Source organism: Aythya ferina (genome assembly GCF_964211825.1).
Source record: "Aythya ferina genome assembly, chromosome: 7".
Taxonomy (NCBI): Eukaryota; Metazoa; Chordata; class Aves; order Anseriformes; family Anatidae; genus Aythya; species Aythya ferina.
Genome location: NC_140302.1, coordinates 9,701,126 through 9,728,098, shown reverse-complemented (window position 1 = coordinate 9,728,098; position 26,973 = coordinate 9,701,126). Strand labels below are relative to the sequence as shown.

Genomic DNA, 26,973 nt, shown 5'->3' with positions numbered 1-26,973 from the left:
CCCTCCTCCCTCCCCGCGGCCGTTTAAAGGCGGCGGCGGCGGCGGCGCCCCCCGCCTCCCGGGGCAGTCCCGTCACCGTCCGGCCGCCGCCATGTACCGCTGCCTGGGCGAGCAGCTGGCCTCGCGCCTCGCCGCCGCCACCGGCTCGGAGCCGGCCGGCGCCGTGGTGGTGGCGGCGTGGGGCCGCGGCCGCTGCCCGCGGCGCCGCTACTGCGAGGCGGCGTCCCCGCGGCAGGAGGACGACCCCAACTTCTTCAAGATGGTGGAGGGCTTCTTCGACCGCGGCGCCAGCATCGTGGAGGACAAGCTGGTGGAGGGGCTGCGCACCCGCGAGAGCATGGAGGAGCGGCGGCACCGAGTCCGCGGCATCCTGCGCATCATCAAGCCCTGCAACCACGTGCTCAGCGTCTCCTTCCCCATCAAGCGCGACAACGGCGAGTGGGAGGTGATCGAGGGCTACCGGGCGCAGCACAGCCAGCACCGCACCCCCTGCAAGGGAGGTGAGACGCGGGCGGGGCGGGCGGGGCGGCCCCCGGGCAGCGCTGCCCCCAACCCCAGCTTCCCCAGCGGCTCGCTCCCCCGGCCTGCCTGCGGCCGCTGCTGGCCTAGCCCCAGCGCAGGGCGCAGCTCAGCGCCCTGACACCGCGGGCACGCAGCGCCCTCCCGCAGTAACAGCAGGGCGCGGCTCGGGGGGCTCGGGTGCCTTCTGTCCCGATCCCTGCGTTTCTAAACCCTCGGTGGAAACAAACCCTTGGTGAAGGAGCGTTTCTTACGCCCCGCCGCTCTGACGCGGCAGCAAGCACTGCAGCGCGTACAGAAGGGCAGGGCTCTGCCTGCCAGGCCGGTCCAAGGCAGCTTCCTCAAGCTGACGCGTTCTGGGGTTTGCTCCTTGGCTCTATAGGTGTCCGTACTTGGGGTCTGAAATTAGAATGTAAAAAGTAAATGACGTGGCTAATGAAATGTAGTCTCACACAGAAAATGTCAAGGCAGTTGGAAATGACAGCTGAGGAAAACACCCGCTCTCAGCAGTTTGTGCTTTTCTTCCTATGCCACTCCCCTCCAGGGGCTTAGGGAAGGAATTGCAAATGATATTTCCTTTCCACTCTATTCAGTACCATGATCGTAAATGGATTTCACCTTCTAATGCTCTCTAGGAATCTGCTCCCTATCAGATGACAGGTCTGGCTTTGTAGTAAATTTAAATGGGATGTGAGATACATGTGTAGATAGACTGCTTGCGACCTGCTGTAAAAAAGGTGGGGGGAACTGGAACATTTCTTCCTAAACTGCAGAGAGAAGGCTGCTAAAGATATTTCTGCATCCTTCTGGAATGCACCAAGAACTTAAGCTTTTGTTTAAACGACTTTTAAACTAGGATCTTAATAGATTCCCCAGGGGAAAAAAATCCTAAGCCCAGGGAAATGCAACTCAAACTCTTATCGTAGTATGAAATGGAAAAACTTGCTGAAGTAAGTGTCCTACATGCTGTGGAGTCCAGAGTATGATGCAAGTAATTCACACCAGCAAGAAACAGCAAGGGACAGAAGGTCACCTTTTAAAAGAAGGGGGTGAGTTGGCATCTGGAAGGCTTTCAGAGCAGTAGGAGGAACACAGCTCCTACGTCTCTTCAGATGCAGACTTGTGAACTTCGGCTTTGTGCTGCCTGAAAAACCAAGTTTGGTACAGGAAATCTTATTTTTATCAAATGCTTTTATGGACATGTACTAAGAGCCTTCAGTTACTGCTAGGTAATTGCTAACAAGTAGGTGTGCTTTGTCATCTCTGTCACTCTTTTAAGGAGCATTGTACTTTAAACTCTCATCTCCTGTGTGTTCCTTGAGCCTTACATGTTCTATCAATTGTGATCGAATTTGGCTTTGCATCTTGAAGTGCGTTTACAGAAAATGTACATGGTATGCTTTTTATTAATAAGGTGAAGAATAAGAGGTGCTGGTTGAAGAATGTGAAATACATTCTTCTGTATGCAGCTTAGAAGATGAAAGAGCACTCTAAGATTCATGTATGGGATGCAAAAAAGCAATGGGTTGTGTTTAGTCTTTTAAAGATTGTCCTACTTCAATTGCTTCTTATTTCTAGATATGTCCATACCAAAATACTTCATAAGTGACTGTATGTTACATCTTCATACCTTTTTGTGTGAGATAATTTACAGATTTAACCATGAATTAACCAAGAATTTGTACTGTAAATCGAATAAATTTTTGATTGAAATGCTCTAAACCTGGAGACAGCTTGATTACTTGGGGAAACAAACGACATAAATATTTTAATAATTCTTCAGTTTATGCAGTGTCTTACTTTTTCTACAAAGTGTCAGCTTAATCATAGCAGTTAATCTGTCTCCTGCAGCTACCGATGTCATCCTCAATTTTTTTGCCTGCTCATTCTCCCCTAGGGTAAAACCTCAATCCCTGCCTAGTAGTCCAGCCCCAATCTGGAAAGTTGATCTTTCTAAAGCAAGTTTAAAACACACAACTGCATGCAAATTATACCTGCCGGTTGAAATTGAGCCATTCATTCCTTGACTACTGGTCCTTCTGTACCTTCTTATCTGCAGTCACTTTTGTTGCCTGCAAGTAGATAGAACTCAGTAAGCAGAGCAAGCGCCAGAAGAGGCATGTTTTGAAAATAAGGGTCATGAGTGGAAGACCATGGCCTGATACAGACATGGAATAGCAGACCACATGGGCTGGGCTGGATGAAGGCAAATTCAAGATCAAGCATAAATTTTTGCATAGCAAACCTTCTGTAATTTGATGGGAAAGTTGACTTATTTCTGTATAGGTATGATACTCTTAATGCCCCAGATCTAACATTCTGATACACAGCTAACATAAATAGGATTTTATTTCATGGCTTACTTATCCTACCCTCCTCTCCCACCAAGTGGGTACAGAAACACAAGTCAATTTGTGTCAGACACAGTTGTTGCTACACAGTAGTGCATGTGAATCTTCAATGGGTCCAGAGAAATGCTTTTCAGGAAAAATGAGCGCTATGTACTGAAATGTGCTTTGTTTTTAGATTATAACTTAAATGTCTCTTTCACATCACCGAGGGAACCTGGAAATAACATTTCTTCTGGCACTTACGTATTTCATTTTTAGAGAAAATAATCCTTAATTCTGTTTTCAAGACTGCAAACTTTTGCAACTCAAGAAGGCGGTGGTTCTTTTTCTTTTGGTGTGCTTCTCTTCTGTGCTGTAGGTATCTTTACAGGATGGTCCTGAATACACCCACTAAAGTAGTAGATCTTGCAGCACACAAATCCAGGTTTTAAAGACTGTTTTGTGCAATTTAGCTCTTTGCAGGACAGGAAACTAATTAGATGCCTCCTCACCCCTTTGAGAAGTTGGACATGAACAGTTTTCTTGCATGGTGGAACTCCAGTTACTTATGGTCCAAGCTGAGTATTTGAGACTGGGCTGATGCTCAGTGGTAACTGAAGTAATGCTGCGGGTCAGATTATTCTTTCCCTTGCTTGTGTGGTGACTTGCGTGCTAGTGGCCAGCACTAACAGGAAACCACAGCTGCTCTTGTTCATTGCAGTGACAGCTGCCTGAACTAAAACAAACCAAACAGGGTACAGGAAATGAGATGGCTGAATACAGATGACTCTGTTGAAAAGTACCCATGCAGTTCCTATTTAAAATAATGGGTCTTTGTAAATAATTTTATTGGGTTCTGTGAAAGGTATAAAACTGGTTAAGCTGCTTTCTCATGCAGCTGCTGACAACTGTTTCCATTCATAGGTCCATGTGAGAGACTAGATTAGTGAAAATAACCATTGTGCAAATACGAATAAGCTCATTGAGTTCCTACCTGCTCAGTAGTATGGAACTGATTCCATGTTTGCTAGGCAGCACTTACTGCAGGGCTAAAGCTATTAAATGGTTTTAAAACTTTTTAAAGCCTTCCCATGTTAACTGACTGCCCAGTAGGTCTGTTGTCAATGAACCCAAATCAATCAGAATTGGCAAACAGGCTAACCTGTTGTTTACGCTCACCCAGATTGCCCTAACAGAGTTTCAACTGCTTGCTCAGTTCACAGAGACCAAAAATCATCTTTCGTTCCAGAGCAGATTTAGTCTGACTTAAATTTTAATAGGGATTTTGAAAAACTACTGAAGTAACATATGTTACTACTGAAGTAACATATGTTACTTCAAAAATCATGTTTACTATTGGTATTAAAATACAGATAACATTTCATTTCCTCGGTTGAGCTGGAGGTGAACAGATCTGATTTTCTTTGTGGTTTTCAGCTGGTTAATGGAAGGAGCTTTTTTCAGTATGACAAAACTTTCCAATTTTCTGGTTTTGGCTGTTCTGCCTATCAGAATTTTTCCTTGTCCCTTGACCTAAGTACATGTTAATGAGCTTCTTACTGTACAAGGTGACATTTATTCATCTTACCCTTGCCACAGTTTTCCAGTTGCAGAGATCTATGGCTGATGCTAATCACAGTGTCCAGTCACCAAATAGCTGCAGTTGTGCACATGACCTTGTTTAAAACAGCATGCATACATGATGCTAACCTTGTTTGCAACAGAGCAGCACAGCCCCTTGTGTTGGCTTGGCTACTGTGACATAGTTTATTCTCTGTTGGGTCCCCTTTGGAGGTGGGTTTTTTACCTCTTAACTTTGTTTAAGGATTGAAAATGTAAGGTACCTTCACTTCCACAAGGCTGTTTTTATCTTGGATTGTTATTATGGCTTTTTTTTTCTTTTTTTCAAGCAATGCACTGAAGTTCTGAGGGTCATGTCTTTGACTCAGGGGCTTAGAAGGCAATATATGGAAATTTATCTTAGGGGCCATATAACCAACAGAAGGGTAACCTAGACCATCAACAACCTGAAATAAACCATGGAAGCTGATCTAACTTTGAAGGAATCTGAGAGCTGAACAGAAAAAAAAATGGTAATTAGCCTGTGATAACACTTTCACCATTATAGCTAAAGCTTACATGAACACCTCATTTTCACAGGTTTCTGTTTTCTTATTGTAGCTTACCAAACCTTTAATACTGGATATATAAATAAAATGAAAAAAAAAAAAAAAAGGATAAGAAATGGGTGGCCTATGCTATTGCTGTCTTTTTATAGCTGCAATTCTCAACGAGTTGTATCAGTTTGGGTTTTTGCCTCTGATCCTCTTGCAGGAGGGTATGTATGCCATTCTCTTCTGGCTACGAACTGTTTCAGCCTCAGCTTTCTCATGTAATCAGCTCATACTGTTTGTGCAGTAGCCAGCTTTGTCCTTGATCTTAAATAGTTGTTTTCCCTTGCTACTGTTGGCTCCTTGTCTATTTATAGAGAGATCATACCTCTCAGCATTGGGCTTTCTGGATAAACACGTGCTGGGGGAGCGAGGAGGGAACCTCTTGCCTGATTGTCTCCCTCGTGTTCTCTGGGTCATCTGAGCAGGTGTTTTTTGCATCTGATTTGCATGCATTGCATCAGCTCCATCTTGTTAGGGAATAAACTCTCAGGCACAGCATAAAAGTTCGCCTCTTTCATGTCTGTGCTGTGGTGGGTTATTGTTTTGTGGCTCCAATGGCATTTGAACTAGCCATGACCAAACTGTTATTTCTGCCCTCTGCGCACACCCATGCACATGGTATTAATATCTGCATGGAAGCAGTGTTGCCGTATCCCTTTGTATCAGTCCTTAGCACTACATTGTGCTGAGTGCAGCTGAATGAACATCCTTGTCCTTTAGTTAGTGTTAAGGTAGTTCTGTAGGTGAGACCCTACCTCCTAGCTGTATTGTAGGGTCAGGTACTACGTGCCTCCCTGGCAGTATACAAAACTTGCCGCGTTCACATTTAAAAGTGCAAGACCTCACTAATGCCCCACAAACTGTTTCCAGTGTCCTCTTCATGAACTGGACAAACCATACATGTATGTTTACAGATACATTTCAAATCACAGCAGCTTACTGAAGGCGCACAAGAAGCAGCAGGGTGTGAAGTGTTTTATCTGGCTTGGTACCTTAGTGGTCACTTGGTCACTGCAGGGAGAAACCTGGTTGTCAGGATGGTGGGACCTGTCCCTAGGGGAGCCTCTTTTGTGTCCCAGGTTGTAGCTGACTTACGCTGTATGTGAAGAAACAAATAGTTTTATCTCCTCCCTTGGCAGTCAGTGAATTGAATTTAGGAATGAGTAATTCTTGTTGCCGATTATTATACGATGTTCTTATTTTCCAGCACCGAATTACTCATCTGGCTTTGTTAGAGGTCTGCCTGGCGTTTGCTGGGTGGTGTGGGGAAGTTTCCCTCTGAGGCCCGGGAGACATGAGAGGCCATGGCTCACTGTGTTTTGCCTCCGTGTTGCTGTGGTAACGGTTTGGTTTTGGGGCCTGGCCTGGGCTCCTTCTTAGCGTAGGTAGGCACTGTTTGTCATCGCTTCACTACAGGATGGGGCCATAAGGACACTAACTTATTTCAAGCGTGTGGTATCACATGGAGGTAGCTAGCAATCATCCTCCAGCAGTCGGTGGTTCTGTGTGCTGCTTTTCTGAGGCAGCATGACAAACATACTGGCATCTGCACAACATTAAACCTAGCCAGTTTTTGTTTTTAAATCCAGAGCCCCGCTACGTGCATGTTAGTACAATGCTTAATAGAAACCAGCTGATTAGCATGGTAACTCACTGTGTGAGCACAGAACCCAAAATACAGTCACGCTGCTAATTGCTGCTTTGACGTGTATTTCAAAAATGCTGTGCCTCAAGTGCTTTGCTATCTCCTTTTGCAAAAGGGAAAACTAGTCTGTAACAGCTAAGAATCTAAGCTTAGATCATAAGCAAATTTTACTTTGAGCAAAACAAGCTTTGGGCTCAGTGCAGGAGTTAACTGGGTAAAGTTTAGCTCCCAAATTGAGGTTGTAAAATGGAAGCTTTAAAAGCCACGACAGTGCAGTGTGGTAGCAAAGCCCAAACTATATACAGACCAGTAATGAACAACACTAAGATGAAAATAATTCTTCAGCTAGACTGACTGTCTTCTGCTTAGAAAAACAAACTCCAGCTTCACATGCTGTTTAACTTCGTGGGGTGTGGCAAGGAAAAAGAATTCTCAAGCAGAACAAGAATCTGTATGTTTTTCAGTGAAAAGTATTTTCCATAGCAGTGAGTCACGCTGTAACTTGAAGCTTTCTTCAAACTATTTTGTCTAGCTAGCTGGCTGTAAAAGTTATAGGTTTCCAGAGACTTCACTATATGGAACTTGCCAGGGTTTAAAAAACTATACTGCTGTGCAGCTGCAGCGGTGGCTTTAATTGCTTATATATTCAGAATCAAACAAAACAACGAATAAAGCAGCACTTTATCTGTGGTCCATTTTTAGAATCGGGTTATTGAATGCAGAGTAACACTGCCAAAAGAGCCATACTAATGCATGGCAATGCTCTCCTCCTGCCAAATTAGGAAGCTGTCAAACTAAATTTCACTCATGTCCAAATAGAACAGAAATTAAGTCTTTTATCTGTGTGCATCCTCTCGCTGCTGGAATGTGCAGCATTCTCAGATGCCTGGTTCTCATCAGTCCTAGCAGCACAGCACAAATAACTTCCCTGTCAGAGGTGGGCCTCCTGTGGAAGGATTACGGTTCCTGGAAAACAGTAACTAGCTGAGCAGTGAAAAGGAACAAACTGTTAGCACATCTTAAATGCTATCCATCCGTGCCACAGGAGGCAGGAACTTCCTGTCACCTCTCAGGGAACCTGAAATCCACACCCAGAACTGCATCTGACATTGTAATAAATGTTTTACTGGATAAACTGGAGTAAAGTGCCTAGCAAAGTCAATATGACTCTGAATTGTCTCATCACCTACTTAGGATGAGCTACCCAACAAGCCATTTCAATTAAAACTGGTTAAAAGACTATGAAAGAAGCAAAGTTGCTTAAAAATGCAAAGTTGCCCAGAAAAGTATAATTTCAGCCTCAAGTCTAAAAGCTGTCCCTATTCTGGTGTGCGTATTTGGGTGACAAGGATGTGCCTCAGCTGAAGGCATTTTGATACTTCTGATAGTGTTGGGTCTTTTTCCCCAGTTCATTTGGTTTGAAAGTTTATTACAAGAAAGTTTATAGCAACCTGTGACTATAATACAAGGAGATGGAGCTGTTTTGCACGCGTCTGGTTAACCTGCTGCTTGTTCACCTTTTCATGCCCTGTCTTCCATATGAGGTGCAAACAGACTGCTCTCTCCTTTTGTATTTTGTTTCCCTGTTGATATACAGAACAACTATCCTAAACTATTTCACCCCCCTAGTGCTTTCTGTATATCCATGAACAACATTTTGTGTGCCTGCAGGAGTAGTTCTGTCATAGTTTTGGCAAAACCACTTTGTGTACACAACTTGCTGAAGTCTGAATAAATATATGGGTTGAATCAATACACAGTGACCTAGTTCAGATGGGGTTGGAGGGGCAGAGTTCATTTCTTCTCAGCATAGACGGGGCTTTGGAGCTGGCTGGCTCGAGCAAGGCCTTCAGAGGAGCCCTGTTCTGAGCGTACCTGCTCAGCCAAGAGGGACCGCTGGTCCCAGGCAGGACGGTCAGTGCCACCAGTGGTGTTTGCTCTTGCTCAAGGCTCAACAAAAAGCTAACTGCTTCTCTGAAAGATCAGTAAGACCTGTAAAAGCATATGTTGTAACTTACTGTTGGGTTGGGCTTTAATAGGTAGCATGTAGATTTCACACATTACTTCCTGCAAGAAGGTTCTTGAAAGCCCAGCTGTTACCACCTTTAAGCTACCTAAGTCAGAAACCAGTGAATTCACCTTTGGAGGCCACCCTTCCCCCATGTACACACACAATTTAAATTCTGTTCCATGGAGGCATGGTCCTTTCTTTTGCTGATTGAAATCACATAAGAAAGCAGAGCTGGGCCCTCAGCTTTATTTGAGCAGCACTCAGTTGTCTGAAACTGGGATGGTTTCCAGAGCATTCAGGACTGGCTTTCAGAGTGGCACAGTGCTTTAGTTTGGGTAATGTATGCTGGCCTTTTTTCAGTCCTGAGGGCCTGAATATGGTCTTCTCTTTACATAATAGGAAATTCGCGGTGCCATATCCTAGCATCCAAAGGACACTCTGTGCCTGCTACAATCCACCGTGCCACTTGGCACAACCTACGGCCAAGGATTTGGGAAGTAGAGGGGGGAAATAATAAATCCATCAGGGCTCTATTTTATGGTGCAGGAGAAGCTTGGGTACAAGCAAGTACAGCTGTAGAGTGTGTTTTTCTTTTCTGCTGTTGACCCATCACTTTGGGCATGACATTGATTTTAAACTTCCTGTTTAGGCTCATGTGTGCTGTCAGTTTGGTAACAAATATTTTCTGTTCTGCAGCTACCTCCAGCATACATGAATTTTAGCATTTAATCCACTCTGTTTATTGGGCAGCTCTAACCCAGTTTTAGAAGACGTGTAAGAGTCCGGCAGGTGACAGATCTCTACCCCTGTGTAATCATTGTCTGCTGAGTGCTGAGCTGCCTTGAAGGCAGTGATCGCCCATTTTGCAACCTAGCTGCTATCAGACCACAACGATTTCAATCTGCAGCTGGACCATTTGCCAGCACATGGTTGCAGTTCTGCTGGTGACTAAGAGCAGATGAAGGTGTGGGCTGGCTTCCACATGGTATAGGGCAGGTGGCCTGCTCACACACGAGCTTCTGGGGTAGAGTTATTCCATCAAAATGTTTAAAGCAAAGTTGAATTAAAGGAGTGGCTTACAGCTCTCTGTTACGTGGCAGTGACTAGCAGTCAGAGCCCTGAAGCAGCATATAGTTTTGTTGGACCGCAGCCAATATGTTGCAAGGCTCATAACTTAACAGCAGCTTGCGTTACTCTAGTAAGGAGATGTTGATTTTAACATGCACAGGTAAGTTACGGTCAGAAACATGGTTCATCTTGTCTAAACAATGAATGAAGTTCAAAGCTAAAGATCTTACAGGTTGCTGATGAGTATTATAAGCCTCCTAAAAACTGCTCTGAGTTACCTATCGGCTTGTCTTCCTCTGAAGGAACATTCACTTTTGCTCCAAGGTTGGTTGCTGCTTTTAAACTACTTCATACAGAATTGCTTGAGTCTTGAATTCTTGATAAAGAATAGATATTTAAGTAGAAAAATGGGTGACTGTTCTCAAAGTCCTAAAGCAAGAAAGTTGATGAATTGCATCCTGGTCTAGAATTAACCTTCCCAATATGTAAATGCCTGTGAAGTTGTTCAGTGAATTCTTTTTTATCTCTTGTGTCTTCTGTAGGTATTCGTTATAGTTTGGATGTCAGCGTGGATGAAGTGAAAGCCTTAGCATCTCTAATGACATATAAATGTGCTGTTGTTGGTAAGTGATGGTTTTTCAAGTAAGGATACGATCTTTAATTGCTATCAGTACTGAAGTATTATACAGAAAAGCATCTTAAGGATAAAATTAAGTATTGGAAAGTTCAAACTCCGCTAGTTATTCCCCTATAAAAGTACTGCTCCCTTAACTCAAATGTGTGACAAACTTTGATTAAGAGGGGGCTAATTTTAAGGGAGCAGATAGAGCCTGTGAAGGATTCAGGCTGGAAGTGTGGAGAGAGAGGAGGGATAAATTTCCTTTACAGACATAATGAAGTACAGGCTGCTAAACTGTAGGACTGGTTAGACAGAACCTACACATCAATTGATGGAAAACAAAATACTTTCTTGATTATAGAGCCACTTCACTTAGGACTTGTAAAACAATTTTCTGAAATAAAATGGTAAAATATATGCTGTAGAACTTGCTGCTTCTACAGGTGCTAAGTACAAAAGCTGGAAGTGTAGCAAGTTTAAATCATAAACTTTTGCATTTCAGAGGCCATTTTCAAGCTGCCCCTGAAAGATATATCATTTTAGTAGAAGTACCTAGATTGGGTTATAGCTTACACTGTGAAGACCTAAATGCAGCAAAAAAAGCAAATTCAGTGCAAAAATCAAAGATAAAAGCTATTTACTCACACATATTATTGATGTATTCTGCCTGTATCGTTGAAAAAGTAAAATTATTTTCCTTTGCATTCTTGTAGATGTGCCATTTGGTGGGGCAAAGGCTGGTGTCAAGATCAATCCCAAGAACTACACAGTAAGCTTAATTAATCATAGACAAATACCCTGTTAACTGTAGTGCTGAAGCCAGCCAGTTTAAAAAGTTCTTCTAAGGGTGTTACTGACCTATTGAAACTTCTTCCCACTTCTGCTTCTGTAGAGGTGGAATTTAGCTTGTGCATGCAATAGGTAAAAAAAAAAACAAAACAATTAAAACGTGTTTCAAAGGTTGAATCCTTTAACTTAGTTATCTTGGAATTCAAAAGACTACAAATAATTCAGATCTTGAATATTTTTAAGTTGACATTGTTACTAAAGGCTTAACTTTAATTGTTCCAAGCGGAAAGCTAATGTTTTAGTTTATTTTTGACATAGTTTTATGCTCCATTAAACCTTTTAATGCAGTGTTCCAGTGCAAATAACAACTAACTTGGCTTATAAAAAGCTTACTGCAGAATTTCCTTCCTTCCCCAATTAAAATAACTTGTACAGAAGGGAATACTAGATAGAATACGTACCAGATATTCTGAACTCAACACTCTGTAAGGATTTGTGCAAAGTAACTCAACTGTGTTGATTACGTAACCCACAGGCTGGCTACTGCTGTCGCTGGGTATAAATCTCTCACATAGGATATCAGATTTGTGTACTGGAAATGTCTGCACAGGTGGTTCTTACTGCATTGCACTCCTGACTTGTCACGGATCAGAATGTACAGAAAGAAAGTCGAACATTTCCTTGTGCTGTCTATATACCAAGGGGCTGTTAGGAAATGGCACATCAACTACATAAACATATGAATCGTCCTTTCTTCTAAAAGAAAAGGGCGTCGTCTTCTACTTGGGTGTAAGTTTTAGCAAGTATTCCTAAACACTAATGATTTCTTGTAATATTTATGGCATTTTCTTTATAGGACAATGAATTGGAAAAAATCACAAGAAGGTTTACCATGGAGCTGGCAAAAAAGGGTTTCATTGGTATGTTGCTTACGTACATAAATTTTACTGCTAAAATTTGTCTGATCTATTGTACATTGGCAGCATCAACTAGATACTGTCCTTAAAAGAATTGCATTTGAGAACCGTAAATAATTTGGGTGTAATAGTTTCAGCAAGAAGCTGCAAACTGAGTCATTGCTTCTTAGTACCTCATAAAAGGAACTATATCTTAACCTTTTTCTGTGGGCTGTTGTGCTGCGAAAAGCCACAAGAGTTGAGCTTGTAGGATCCAAAATGAATCATGTTTTTCTTAGAGACAGATTATAAAGTTGTGACCAAGTCTGTTGCAATTTTAATCTCTAATATCAAGCTGCTCACTGCAACTGTTTCCTGTAGCCTCAGTTGAGGCTTTTGGCAGGTATCTGAGGAAACAGGAAGGAAGATCCACCCCAGAGAAAGTTGCTGGCTTCACCCATGGCAACCATAGGCTGCAAGGGAAGCATAGGCAAGAACTATAGGTGCCTGTCATAACAGAACCTGTGGCTGGTGCTATGTCCTTTTTAAAGGACTTTTCTAAATACTTAGAAAACAAATTCGTAGAGTCAGAATTGGATTTAAGATCATGCTGATCAAGGTCCTCTGATCTCATATAGGTTGGGTAAATGCTCTATTTAGTTATGTAGAAAAACGGAATTTGCTTTTATTGCAACAGATGTGTGCCAGTTATTTCAAAGGCTTAGTTTGTGAAGATGAAACTCTTTCTTGAAAGGAGGGGTAAAATCAAGTATGTGCTACAGTGCAATGGTTAGAGAGAGCCTATCTTAAATTTTTAAACAAAAAAAATACTCAGCCAGAAACAATACAGAAATTCTAATTAAAAATATATGGCATGGTATATAGAAGTCATATCTAGATATTGCCCTTCGTGCTGCAGCAGTGATCATTGAAGAAGTAAAATTATGGTTTTCATGCATTATCTTACTCTGTCTCCCTGACAAACTGACTTTCAGTTTACTGAATGCCATGTGTGAAAAGTTGGAGGTTTTGACAGTGTTATGGTGTAACGTTTAAAACTGAACTGAACCCAGAAGAAGCAATTCCTTGAATAATGAACTGAGGATTAAACATGAAAACAGTTCCCCTCTGCCAAGCCCTGCTTGGTTCCCAAGGGAGTCATGTTTGAAGATAACTGTTCATGTTAGATCCCCTTTTAGGGATCTAACATGATATTTTTGCTGTTGCCAACAGGTCCTGGAGTTGATGTGCCTGCTCCTGACATGAGCACAGGGGAAAGGGAGATGTCCTGGATTGCTGACACCTATGCCAGTACAATAGGACACTATGTAAGTTTTGAGCAGAGGCTTGGAAGTAGAAAAGCTTTTTCAATCTTTGCCTTTTATCTTTGCCTTATAAAAGTCCTTTTATCTAGAAATTTATTACTATGCTGCTTTATCACGTAATTGTATTTGATTATGTGGATCTAGATACATTCTTAACAACTGTAACAATTGATATGAGTTTTTAGGGTACAGTTAAAGAAAAAACAACCTAGAGGTTAATCTTTTTTATATTTGCTTAAATTAAGTTTGTCCGGTCCCATACTGATAGCAACCATGCAGCAAAAGGATTGTACCTTTTTTAAAAGTCTGAGGCTAAGATTTTTTTTTCTTTTTCTACCATTTTGCCCTGTTTTTTCATTAGTACTATAATTACAGTTTTGTGTTTGCTAGATGATCATTTAATAATAGTTGGTATAATCTTAAAGTACTGACATCTCTCACTTTCAGGCTATTGAATTTCAAGTTTCATTAAATAAATGCTTTGATTTTGTGCACTCAAGACCATGTAAGTTCTCACTTACTGGTATAACACAGAAAAAAAAATGTTTTTAAGTCTGCGAAAATTAATTTTTAATTATAGCCCATTAATCAACCTTTGTCCTTATATTGCTTAGTAGGTTATTTGTACCTGCGTTGACTGTACCAACACCATGACTGTTGACCAAGCAAATACTTACATTATATACTTCTGACAGATTGAACAGAAGAAAAATGTATTTTGGACAACTTAACACTACTGTCATGCTATCTAATCCTTCTAGCTTGCCTTTCAGACATTTTTTGCTACTTCAGCAGGTCATACTTTCCTAAGAATCTTACCATAGTTTCATTGTAGGGTGTAAATATGCTAAGCTATTGCTTGGTTGCCTAACCCAGGTCCTTCTGAATTGTTAAGATGCTTTCTTTTCACATTCCGCAGTTACTTTCGAAAGTTTCTCAGAAGTACAGCAGGGCGTATACTCCCAGTAACAAGGCATTAGAGCCCCCAGACACGTATTTCTGTGTGGCATACCTGTACCAGATGAGTCTGCCTCTCCTGAGAGAGCAGTCTCTTGGCAGAATATTAGTCTTGTGCTGTCAGTTGCCTTAAATGAGAGGAGGAGGGGATGGCATGCTTTATTCTAGGTCTGAAATACAATCTGAAGTATGTTGCAGGGTGTGTGTGTGTGTGAATGATTGAGGAATAGGCTGTTAGCTTGTTGATTACTCAAGTTAAATGGCACGTGCACAGAACTGTCAGGGAAATTAGTCAGAGACATCTACCTCCCTTTTGTTATTCACATATATAAATCTTATTTAAAACTGTAAGCCTGATAAAAAGCCAAAAATATAACTTCAGAAAGACGTAAAGGTGCAAAGCAGCAACTTGCTCCCCAGCCACAACTTAACATTGCAACACTTGAGAAAACTACTGCCTCAAGGCACTCTAAGTTTTAATATTTAACTCCTTGCACTAAACTGCATATTTCACTGTGATTCAATAGTGTTGCTGTATTAAAAGTGACACGGAAGGCTTGCAGCACACATCGTGGTTAAATTTTTGCTGTATTTCTAAATAGGCAGTTCACATACAGTTGTGTATTCATTTTAAATGTGGTTGAAAACTAAATGTTCATCCAGGAGAAGATGTTTAAATGGCTGAATTTCTTATACTTTCCACCTTGTCATCTCAGCTTATGTAATCCTACACATGTATATGTCACTGAAGAAAGCAACTACTGAAGATGTAGTTTGTCTTTACTGTGAAGATAAAATCACATCCCAATTATGCTACAACTTCTTTTGTTCCTAGCTTCTCCCTGCATGGCAGTGTCTTAATGTTGAACAAAAACAAGTGAGAGGATTTAGATATTTTTTTTTTCAGAAAAGTGAATTAGAATTGAAATAATAAGGAAAAATTAAATCACGGTTACTTAATTTTGTTGACTGCATGAAAGAACAGCAGCATAGTGGGACTTGTAAGCTATTGTGGAAAACGAGCAAGTGTAGAGAAGGAAGGTGAGACCTCTGGCATGGCTGCAAAACAGTGGAATAATCTGTCAGAAATAGTCTGTAGAGGAGTATATTTCAGGTAAGTATCTGGCTGAGACACAAAGAACAAAAGTGAAGGTGACTAAGGAACTACACGATATATATGGAGTAAGGAGGGAAAAGCAAGCTAAGAGGAAAAAAAAGGACAGAAGCTAACCATAACTGAGAGCAAAGGGAGAAGCTATGCACGGGACTACGTTCTCTTGGGTGGAAACATAACTCTTTGGTGAGAGGGAGCTATCTGAAAAATCTACAGACCCAATGAATCAGTGTGGTTGCACACAGATGTGTTTAGAGAACTTGATGTGGAAAGGAAAAGTCAAATAAGAGATGAACAGATTGGGAAAGTCTGCTTGAAACCTACCATACAAAGGCTCAAAGCTGGAGAAACAAGCAGAGCATTACTGCAACATGGAAAAGGGTTAAGAAACAAGCAGAAGTTCAGAGTGGCTGAACTTCACCAGCGAAGTTCAAAGACTAACGCAGAACTCTTTTATGATAGCCATAAGCCATTTTACCAGCTCCTTATTAAAAACCATGGTCTTTCTTTTGTCCTGAGATACGCTTTTTTTTTTTTTAATCAACATAAAAGCAAAGTTTTCAGGACTCCAACATCAGATGTGGTTTGTGTTATGTGACTTTAAGAAAACTGGGACCTGCCCTCAGCTCATGCTCTGTTTTCTTGTCAAACCATGCAAGTCTTTAATAACTACCATGTTAACTGTTCCAGAAAATCCATCCTGAGTTACTGGGTTGCTGAACAGAATATGGCTACAGTTTTGGATTAAATTCATCCTCGCCCCTCTTCTGTACTTCCTGTCTTACTAGTCAGTTTGACATGACATTTGAAGGGACTTTCATAAATACAGTATTGTATGTGATAGAAAGCTATATTTCTTCTAGTCTTTATCATGTGATTCTATGATTTATAAAGAATACTTTCTCCTCCGTGAATGCACAAAGGCTAAAAATGTGTGTTCGGTCCTAAGAACAGAATAAAAACATGGTAATACTCGGAACACCGCACCCAAGTTGTTCCTAGCAAACCACCACCACGGATCTTGTGTTTGATATGCCACCAGAGGGAGCATACATACAGCTTAGTCAGAGAAACGCAGCTATGTTTTGGGAATTAGGAACTGCGTGTCAAGCCTACCATTCCTTTTATTGCTTTTAAAGAGGGGCAGTTAGAGATTATGTGTACCTCACTCTTATTTTCAAACAATAAGTAGCTCTACTTTCCATTATGGCTCTGGCTGTCTCCTACCATTTCGCCTCTACTTATTTTTGTGCGTTCCTTTCCTTCCTCTCACCAAGCATCTTGCACTCAGACCACTGGCATGCAAAGATTTGGCACAAGTAATGGAGAGGAGGGAGCCTCCCAGTGACTATGCTGCTGGTGGAACAGAAACCCATCCGGCTGCTGGCAGACCCATTTCAGTGGATTCCCTTTCATCCCCACTCTTTCCCTTGCATCGGGTGCCAAGGCACTGTCTGACTGTGCTCCGAGGGTGTGGGAACGTGGGAACTGGTGGTGACAGAAGAGCGAGGCCTGAGCAGCGTCTAGTCTGGGAGAAGTTTTTTCAAATTACTAATTTCAGCTGAAAAGTTAGTCTGATTTTACATAGTCTATTTTTTCTTGGGTAGCTGTCTAGTATACATAAAGCAGTAGTCTTGACTGTATATACTGCGTTTCTGAATACAAGCAGTCAATGCATATACTGCTTTTCTGAAATAAAAGCAGTAAATGGTTATCTGACTTCTCCTGTGTGACCCTTATGCTGTAGATTTTCCTCTGAGATCAAATATCCATGTATTCTAACAACAGGAAGGTATTAGGCCTGTGTTGTAGCTTCTAAAAAACTGATTTTGTTATTAAGGAACACTAAACAATGTTTATAGATGATGAAACAGCTTTAGCTGTGACCAGCCAAAGGGTGTGTCTAAGCCCTTTGAAAGACTGAAATGTCAAGAGTAATGATGGAAAGTATACGGCTGGAATAGGAGCAAATATTGAGAAACACATCCCTCAGAGCTCTTTGATTTACCAAAGGTCTGCTCTGTGCTAACTGTGCACTGAAGATGTCACTGTAATTAGCTGCAGATTCAAGTTAACAAACACTTTAATGCGACAGAAAAGTTGCAGCACATACCCAGCATTGCATTAGGTAGCTTTTCTGACATCTGCAAGAGTGCTTCTGAGATGCTGGCCATACAAGCTCAGGAAGGAAACTGACTTTACAAACTAAATGTATGTGAACTGTATCATGTACCAACTCCCACAATACCTGTTGTCCTGTCCCTGAAGCATACAAAATTTCCTGTTCCAGCTGTTCTTTGATGACTCCCATAACTCACAAGTCCTTCCCTGTTTTACAGGATATTAACGCACATGCATGTGTAACTGGCAAACCCATCAGCCAGGGTGGGATACACGGGCGTATATCTGCAACCGGTCGTGGTCTCTTCCACGGGATTGAAAATTTCATCAATGAGGCATCGTATATGAGTATATTAGGAATGACTCCGGGATTTGGGGATAAAACATTTGCTGTTCAGGTAACTTTTTTTCCTTCAACTGCATGGAAAAAGTGGTAAAGAAAGTTCAAGGAGAGCTACTTTGAAAAAGGGCTGTAGCAATAAACTCTGTTAGGGTTTTATGACTTCCAAGTTAACCTTTACTCCTTAAGTTTAGAAATGCTTTTCAAGCAACATAGGTGCCCTTTATTTTGGACTGTTTTATAGAAACTGAACTTTCAATTGCACTCTATGGGTACAATGCCAAATTTCCAGGCGTTATAAACACAGACTGCAAAGAGCAAAGTGAAATAGATTACAGGGGTTCCATAAACTAAGGCATTGCACACTTTTCAGTGAGGTATGACACTGATTCTGCCTACACAGAAGTTTTTACACCCTTTTTGAATTAAAAAATTAGGAAGAGAATGATGTTCTTGTTCCACTAAGGAATAAGTAGTTGGAAAAGCAGAATCCAACACCTCATCCTAAAATTGTAGGGTTGAATGTACCTCCTGGTGTTGATGTCCATAAAACTTCCCAAGTCTCTAATTTATGTAGTTGAATTTTTAAAGGATTCGGTATGCAGTAACACATGTAATTCTTAAAATTTCAAAGAAATAACTCATTCTATTCACCAGCTCAGAAAAGAAAGTTAAATTGAGGATTTAAGGGATTGCTTTGAGTTGTCTTTAGTACCAACGCAGTGGTTCTTGAAATACAGTAACCTCCAAGTTGTCCTCTAGTTAACCAGTGGACTCAGACAAACATCTCTGCCCTGCACTGATGCAGCAGGACGCGCTCTCCCTGCACTTAAGCATGCTCACGCTTGGCAGAGGGCTGACTGACAGGCACTTAAACATAACTCAGACTGAAACCTTGGCCAAAAAAATAACTGAAAATTCATCTGGGAAAACGAGGACACAGCATTACAACCAGACCTAGTGCGTGATGAACTGCATCAAAGTTTTCTTCTAATGTATATATAAAAATCATAAACATAAATGAAGTATATTTTACTGGAATTTCATATTCAACTTTTTACCAGTGTGGAATCTTTCTACAGATTTTTACATGGATTGTGTAACCTTTTGGTCTTTGGCCTTTGCTTCCAGAAGGTCGAATAATGGCTTAGAACTAGTGGGTTTGTTTGTTTTTTTACTGGGAGGGATGCAGGAAATGCTAATGAAATACAAGGTTATCTAAACTTAGTTTTGAATTGGACAGTTTCAGAAATTTATTAGAAACAACACGCCTTCCTACTAATTCATATGTTTTAACGTGACAACTTGCATTGTTTTATATTTGTTAGCTTGCATATGTTAGTCAAAACTCAGAGTCATTATAGAAAAATCCATGAATCCCTTTAAGACCATAGCAGTTACAGAATACGTATTGGTAATGTTCCTCTGTGGATAAACATCCTTTTTTATTTTCATAGTAATGTTGGCACTTGTCTTTCCAGTACAAAAAACTTAGCAAAACTGTGTTGCCAGCTACGACGTATAATTTCTACAATACTGTTCAGGCCAGTAACACATGTAGATGTTTTCCATCTTTCCCATACGCATCATTTAATGCTAGGACATACCAACAGAGAGCTATTTAAAGCTATATAAGCCCTAGCAACAATCATCATTTTAGCTGAAAGGTTAACTACTTTTCCCTTTCTCTTTTCACATGCAGGGATTTGGTAACGTGGGCTTGCATTCTATGAGATACTTGCATCGGTTTGGAGCAAAATGTGTTGCTGTTGGAGAATTTAATGGTTCTATCTGGAATCCTGATGGGATTGACCCAAAGGAACTAGAAGATTACAAATTGGTAAGAAATTTAGCTAGTGATTAGCAGAAATGGTTTCATTTTTTGCCAGCTCTGCAAGCACACAGCGTGACTACAGACAGGTTCTATATGTAATAGTTAAATCATGCTGCAGTTAGTACTTTAAAAAATGGTGCAGGAACATTGATTCTTCTGACTTTCTCCTCATCCCCGATATGAATGTAGGTGATTAATGCTAACTGATTTTTTGGCTTTAGCTGTCTGTTTGGTTTATAATGTACATTTTTTACCCTTTGACCCGACTCAAAGAAATGGCAAGGGATTGCATGCATGTGGGTTAATTATTTTGGTTTCAGAACTGGAGTTCGTGATTATTTTGCCTTTCTTATGACTAAACTATGAGGCATGTCTCAGGAAAACAGGGCAGGGAGGTTTCTGAAAGATTGCTGTCTTGAGAATCAGGCACATGGACACTTAGAAGTGCACTCTTTCTGCTTCTGTCAGATGTTTTTTACTGATGCTTCTCCTTTCTCTCTCTTTTTCTTGTTTGAAAAGTTAGAAGAAGGAATTGGGAGTGAAATGAGTACACACTAAAATCCCTCTGGTTTGTTTCCTTCCAACAGCAACATGGGACAATCATGGGCTTCCCAAAAGCACAGATACTTGAGGGCAGTATTCTGGAAACAGACTGTGACATTCTCATCCCTGCTGCCAGCGAAAAGCAGTTGACTAAGGCCAATGCTCACAAGGTCAAAGCAAAAGTAAGTTGGAGAGCTCAAATACAAATAAGAAGTAGAAAAGGCCAGTTTAAATACTGGCATTCAATGATTAGTATGAACAGAAACATATTTCTCTTAATTTCTTTTTTTCAGATTATTGCTGAGGGTGCCAATGGGCCTACAACTCCTGAAGCTGACAAAATTTTCTTGGAGAGGAATATCATGGTTATTCCTGTAAGATTCTATTATGACCTTTGATTTTCATTACAGGGTAGTATTTCTGTAAACTACAGCAAGACATTGTTTATTGAAAATTTTTATTCATTCTCTCAGAGTAGCATTTAACAACTGGTATCTTGGAAATGGGTATTAGTGTTGCTCAAGATTGGTAGTAATTACTCAGAGATCTCAACTGCAACTGTAAATGCCCAAAGATATAGCTAGTACACAAAGGCTACATATTCAGAAGAGAGCAAATTCAGTTACTTCTTAAATCTGTAGTTTTGCCTGTTGAACTATTAACTGATATTTGGTTACTTAGCCTACTAAACTAAGAATGAAGGCAGTTTGTAGACCTCAGGGCCTACAAGCGGTGCTCCAACAGAATTGTTTATTGCAGATCGTATAGAGTAAGTGTTTGCACATAGAGATTATTTTGAAGATCTAAAGGTGTAACAATACCTTTTCCCAGAGAAAGGATGTCCTGATCCAGAGAGAAGAGCTAGAAAGAGTAGCTGATCTTCTAACTCATTGACATAGACCAAGAATGCCCTTATTTTCTTTATTAGAAAATTGTGCTAAAATAAAATAGTCAAGCACACCTGAACTTCAGATCTTCTAAAGTCAAGTTCTCTTTTAAATCAGTAGAAGTAATCGGTAGATGCCAGAAGAAGATAAATATTATATCATATATAGAAATGCTATCTGGATTGTCTTCTGTATTGTGGTTTAAATTTGTAGATAATACTGCTTTCTTTTCCATAATACAACAGTGTTGTCTATCACATGGTAACACTTCAAGACACGTACTATTTCTTTGCAGGATCTTTACCTGAATGCAGGTGGGGTAACAGTATCCTATTTTGAGTGGCTGAAAAACTTGAACCATGTCAGCTATGGACGCCTGACTTTTAAATATGAAAGGGATTCAAACTACCACTTGCTCAGTAAGTGCTACCCTTCTGCTTTTACTCCCTAATTGATAGATTGAACTAGTAAACACCAAATGTGGGAGAAATGAGTATAGAGCCTATTTTAAATTCACCTTAGTTTCCCGTAAGTCTATTATTGCTGCATGCTGAAGAGAAGAAAAGATTTGATAGGGTAACCGAATTACAACTCAAATGAGGATAAATGCTTACTTCAGTTATCTTGTAATTCATGAAGTGATGGCTTTGCTCAGTTTTGTGAAAGTACTGAAGTCACTTTATGAACTTAGGTCTATTATTTATTACTTAACAAATGTCTTTCACCTGTACACGTGGTATTTGAAGAATATTCAAAGTTTGAGTAAGTTGACATCTGAGTATTTTTAAATACAGCCTTTTCTTGTAAGTGACACCCATCAAGGTGTTTCTGAAGTGGTTGAGGATTCTGGTAATTCCAGCTGAAATCCCTTTCTTACCGTTAATGTTCTTTTCTGAAATACTCTGTTGGTTTATGAGACCTTATTAGTTATATTTCAATAATTAAGATGAAACAATCGATTAAAAATATTAGAGCATTTCTGATGTCCTAAGGAAAAAAAAAATGCTAAAACTACACTTCTTTTTACTGATAGGGGATAATTGATTGCTTCAAATTCAAGAAATATTCGGTCTAAGGCTACCGGTCAAGTTATGAATGTTGATATTGATTGCTTTTGTCAGCTTTATGAATTTAGTGAGGTGGGAGAAGTAAAGCCCAGTTGCTTGCCACATGAAATAGTCCTATAAGAATTTTACTACTAATACTGGAGGAATTCCCCTCTATATAAAAATTGGAAACAACATCTTCCCTGTTTGACAGGAAACAAAATTAAGATGACCCTTCTGTCACCCTAGCCGCTACAATCTGCATTTCATGCCAGGGAATGCTAGTAATCTTGGGGACAGCTAATTTTGTTAGCAGTTGTCCTTTTCTTGTCCATTACATTTCCTCTGCTTTCTTCCCTTCTAGTGTCTGTCCAGGAAAGCTTGGAGAGAAAATTTGGGAAACATGGTGGAACTATACCAGTTGTGCCTACAGCAGAATTTCAGGATAGGATATCAGTAAGTAGATGCTGTGGGTGTGCCTTTTGTTTTTATAGTTATAATACCAGGATACAGCTAACTAACAGTAATCAAAATTTCACCTTTCTAGCTATCACAGAGGCTTTTGCCCCAAGGCATTAGTGCATAGTTAGCTAGATGGCCAAACAATTAAAGGAAGCAAGTGATCTGAACTAAGGAATACAGGACGTAAGCTATTTTGATTTTCTTTTTCATAAGGCCTTGCAATATATCTCCACTATTGTTGAAAAGCTGCAGTTTTAGTACAGACCCATTTTGTATTTGTAACTGCTTTGTAGTGTCAGATTGGTATTTAAAATGCTGTCCTAGTTTTGGCTGCAATATAGTTAATTTTCTTCATTGTAGCTAGGTGCTGAGGCATGGTACTGTGTTTTAGATTTAAGATAAGAATAATACTGATAACACTATGGGTTTGTAGTTGTTACTGAGCAGTGCTTACACCAATCTCCTATTATAAAAGTATCAAATACAGCCTCTTTTTGTGCAGTAACACTAGAAATTTGGATGCTTTTGATGTTTTTTAATCTTTGATAGCCAGGCATCAAAGACATTATCAAGCTTTTGTAGTGGGAAATTCTGCTTCAAACACTACCAGAATTTGTTTCAGAAATCTTGTTGGTAGAGGTTGCCTGGATATCCAAACAGCTTTCAGTAAGATCCCAGACAGCTTCATATGCTGTTTCTGTAACTCCAAAGTAATAGACAAGAGCTGATTGAAAATTGTAGAGTGTTCCTCTAAGACTTGGATTAATGGGCAAAAAAATAAAAGCCAAGGTGAAATTCAGTGTTATCTAATGGGTAATAACATACAGTGGGAAAATTTTTATACAAAATGATAGGTTGTAAGCTCATTTGAATGCGTTTGCAGTCAGAAGGAAGATCTGCAGGTAATGACAACACAAGTTTAGAAATCCATAGCAATCAAAAAGCAAATCCAGTGTTAGGGACTGTTCTGAAAGGAAAAGAATAAGACTTACTATGATGACACCACAATATAAATCCAGAGCATGTCTGCCTTCTCAATCATGCATGCATGTTTGTTCTCTATCTTAAAACACTCTAATGGGGAAAGAGGTCAGAAAAACATAATCAAAGATACAAAAGCACCTCATACATGGAACAACAATCTAACCTAGGCCCTATTAGCCTGAAATAGTCTGGGAATGGAGATTAATCTGTAAAATGAAAGGTGTGAAAATGGATGGATAAAAATAGCCATCACTGGAAAGGAAGAGCGAACAAAAATAAGGTGCTGTTAAACAAAACCAGTGGAGGGAGATTCAGGATGAAGGAATGATTCTTAGCACAACAGGCAGTTAAGTTGTGGAATACCTTGCTGAGGGGTGTACAGGCCAGTTTGTTTTTTGGGGGGTGTTTTTTGTTTGTTTGATTTTGTTTTTTAAACACAAGTTCAGTAGATAAGACAAATAACTAGGGAAAAAAAATATCAGTAAATGACAGAAATCAGGGGAAGCACATGTAAACTTGGTCTGCTGTCAGATGATAGAACTAGATCTTTAGCCTGATCCAGTAGGGTGCTAGCATTTTCAAAAACATTAGAGTGAATGATTAGTATGTTAAATAGGTTCAGTGGCTTAGTGATTGCTGTGATCTCTTCAAGAGAAGCCCAAGAAACCGGTATAGGAATTTGTTCACCTAGACCAAATTGGTATTTGAAGGCAAGCATGTACTTCATGAATCCAAGTCCCCCATCATTAGTAAGTGACAACAGTCAGGATGATGGACCATGGAAGATGATGCTCAGTCATCCCAATTCAGGCTATCTTCAATTATTTATTGTTCAGTGTATTTAAATTCTAATGGGAACCAAGTGGTTCTGGAGTTGCACAGGGCTGACACGGCATATATGAATTGGGGATTCACACCCTTCCTAAAACCTGTCTTCAGAATAATTACAAATAACTTCTACAGATTATTGACTTCTGAGAGCTTTTTTTGTTTAACATTTACCGTGTGTTTGGAAGGCTGAAAGCAGTAGTTACAACATCCCTAGAAATGCTAGCATCACGCATCTAGAAGCTAGACTTCAGTGATTTACATCTAAGGTTTTAGGATTGAATTGACTGTAATTAGCACTTAAGTAACACAGTGTAGGCAATTCAGTTTGTCTTACACTAGTCATTAGAAGAAAATGAGAGCAAGCTTCAAGTAATTATGGGACTCCTATCCATTGTTTCAGTATATGACTAATACCTTTCTATTCGTTAGATTAAATCCTAATTTCATTCTGTGTTGTTGCAGGGTGCATCTGAGAAGGACATTGTCCACTCTGGGCTGGCTTATACAATGGAGCGTTCTGCTCGGGTAAGTGTTGCTTTAATAACCATACTTACAGGAAGAACTTAACGTGGCTTAGCGACATACACACAGTTGGTGGTAGTGGATGTCACTGATTCTGAAATACATGTTCTGTGCAAGGGTGGCCAAGTTTCACTAGGCACGGAAGACAGACTAACATATATCAGGAGGTATTTTCTGGAAGAAGCTATAGTGACTGGAAACATATTAATTGTCTTCTTGTACCTGAGAAATACTTTAGAGTGCTTTACTTTGCCATCGGCAGTTTTAGATTTCTCTCTTTATGCAGTACTTTTAATTAGTTTTTGCCCCACTATGTGAAACTTGGTTGCTTCCTGTATCTGAGTACACATGGATCCAAGACCTGATAAAAAGCAACAGAAATCTGTGAAAGATTTGGTTCCCTTTTAGATCTCAGAGATTAATTGAGAGATTCTAGACATGATCCTTAAAGAATATGAGCCCTGATACCGGTATAGGAGTTCTTCAAATACTACTTCTATCCTATGAGCAAAATCTCACACAGTTCCTATAGAAAAACTTGCAACAATCTCATGTAAGTTTTCCTGTTTCAGCAAATCATGCGGACTGCCATGAAGTACAACTTGGGTCTGGACCTGAGAACAGCTGCCTATGTCAATGCGATTGAGAAAGTCTTCAAAGTGTACAATGAGGCTGGCCTGACCTTTACATAAGCAGGCCATCACTGCTTCTTGTTGTATCCCATCCCTCTTGCCGTAAATGTACCCTCTTCTTGGAAAAGCTTATCACAAGTTTACATGTAACCACAAAAATTTATTTTCTTCTGACATTATAGTGGATTCTATTCTCAATTAGTTTCAGTCCAAACTAGTCTTTTTTTTTTTTTTTTTTTACAATAAAAACCCATGGATTAGGAACTTGTATACAGGCACGTATCTGAAGATAACAGTTCATCTGCACTTGTGGGGGCCATTCTGGGTATTTCACCTACAAAGCAAAATGGTACATTTTGTGTGTGAACGAGTGGTCTTGCCACCTGAGCCACTTCTCAAACTTCAGATCAGATACTGTACTAGATGAGCACTTAGCTCATTATTACTTCATGCACTTTTGTTTAATGATGTAATTTTGGCTTTGGCACTTTCAATAAGGCCTTGTATGATCAATGCTATTGCATTGTCAGAGGAAGAATGGGCCTCTAGCAGGGATTAACTTTGATAGGAGTCTAATTTTTATTTGTAGTAAAGCTTCGGGCCTGGTTCTCTTTAAGCAATGTTTTTTCTTTACTGTGCTGCTGTTATAGGACTGCATTTTATTGCTTGTTCAAGTTAGCTTGACCATCACCATGAAGTATATGTAGAGTCGACAAACTAATATTTTTATAAGCTGAAACTATCAAGCAACTCTAGTTACATTTTTAAAATCAAGCTTCTATGTAATTATTCTGACTACAGGTTTTCTTTTTTTTTTTTTTTTTTAAAGGGATAGTTTGAATTTTGGTAAGCAATCATACCTAGGTTTTTAGCATTCTTTTTTCAGTCTTTTCGTTTCAGAGGCTTGTTGAAAATTAGATGCTGCCTCAGTGAACAACTACAGTGAAATTGAACCCAGAAGTTATTGGCCAAACTACAGAGGAGCTAAAATGCTGCTATAAATTTGATCCACTGTCTTAACACATAGCCTTTTTTCTTTTGGGTCATCAGAAGATCTCAAAAGTTTTGTTTTGACCATATTTGAATATGACAAAATGGACCTCAACACAATATTGTATCAAGCACAGTTCTTAAAGTTCAAGGCTTTTGTCCAGTGGAGTCCCCTTGAAGTGCCAGATGTTATTTATGTAATGAATGTTTTTTTTAAGAAGGACAACTAGTCCCTCCCAGAAACTCATGCTTTTTTCTATCTACTTTGTAACTGCATGACATAACATGGAGAGAAGAGCAGTTATTAAAAAAAAAGTTGACCTTTCCAAACCTA

The 26,973-nt window shown here is 40.0% G+C and overlaps 1 protein-coding gene across 1 annotated transcript; it reads left to right on the top strand.

Annotated features, from left to right (window-relative positions):
* Positions 1 to 22: 22 nt before the first annotated feature.
* GLUD1 (glutamate dehydrogenase 1) lies at positions 23 to 26,973 on the top strand. The gene is made up of 13 exons (XM_084525298.1): positions 23 to 500; positions 10,290 to 10,370; positions 11,080 to 11,135; positions 12,012 to 12,075; positions 13,285 to 13,379; positions 17,787 to 17,966; positions 19,611 to 19,748; positions 20,330 to 20,467; positions 20,579 to 20,659; positions 21,468 to 21,591; positions 22,583 to 22,674; positions 24,958 to 25,020; positions 25,590 to 26,973. The coding sequence occupies exons 1-13, from the start codon at positions 92 to 94 to the stop codon at positions 25,707 to 25,709; spliced, it is 1,641 nt and encodes a 546-aa protein (XP_084381424.1). The 5' UTR covers positions 23 to 91; the 3' UTR covers positions 25,710 to 26,973.

What these genes read in the sequence shown, in the direction of transcription:
- GLUD1 (XM_084525298.1), top strand. Translation starts at nt 92, where the DNA reads ATGTACCGCTGCCTGGGCGAGCAGCTGGCCTCGCGCCTCGCCGCCGCC. An exon ending in TTCAAACTACCACTTGCTCA is followed by an intron (nt 21,592 to 22,582) that starts GTAAGTGCTACC and finishes CTTCCCTTCTAG; the next exon opens with TGTCTGTCCAGGAAAGCTTG. An exon ending in AATTTCAGGATAGGATATCA is followed by an intron (nt 22,675 to 24,957) that starts GTAAGTAGATGC and finishes GTGTTGTTGCAG; the next exon opens with GGTGCATCTGAGAAGGACAT.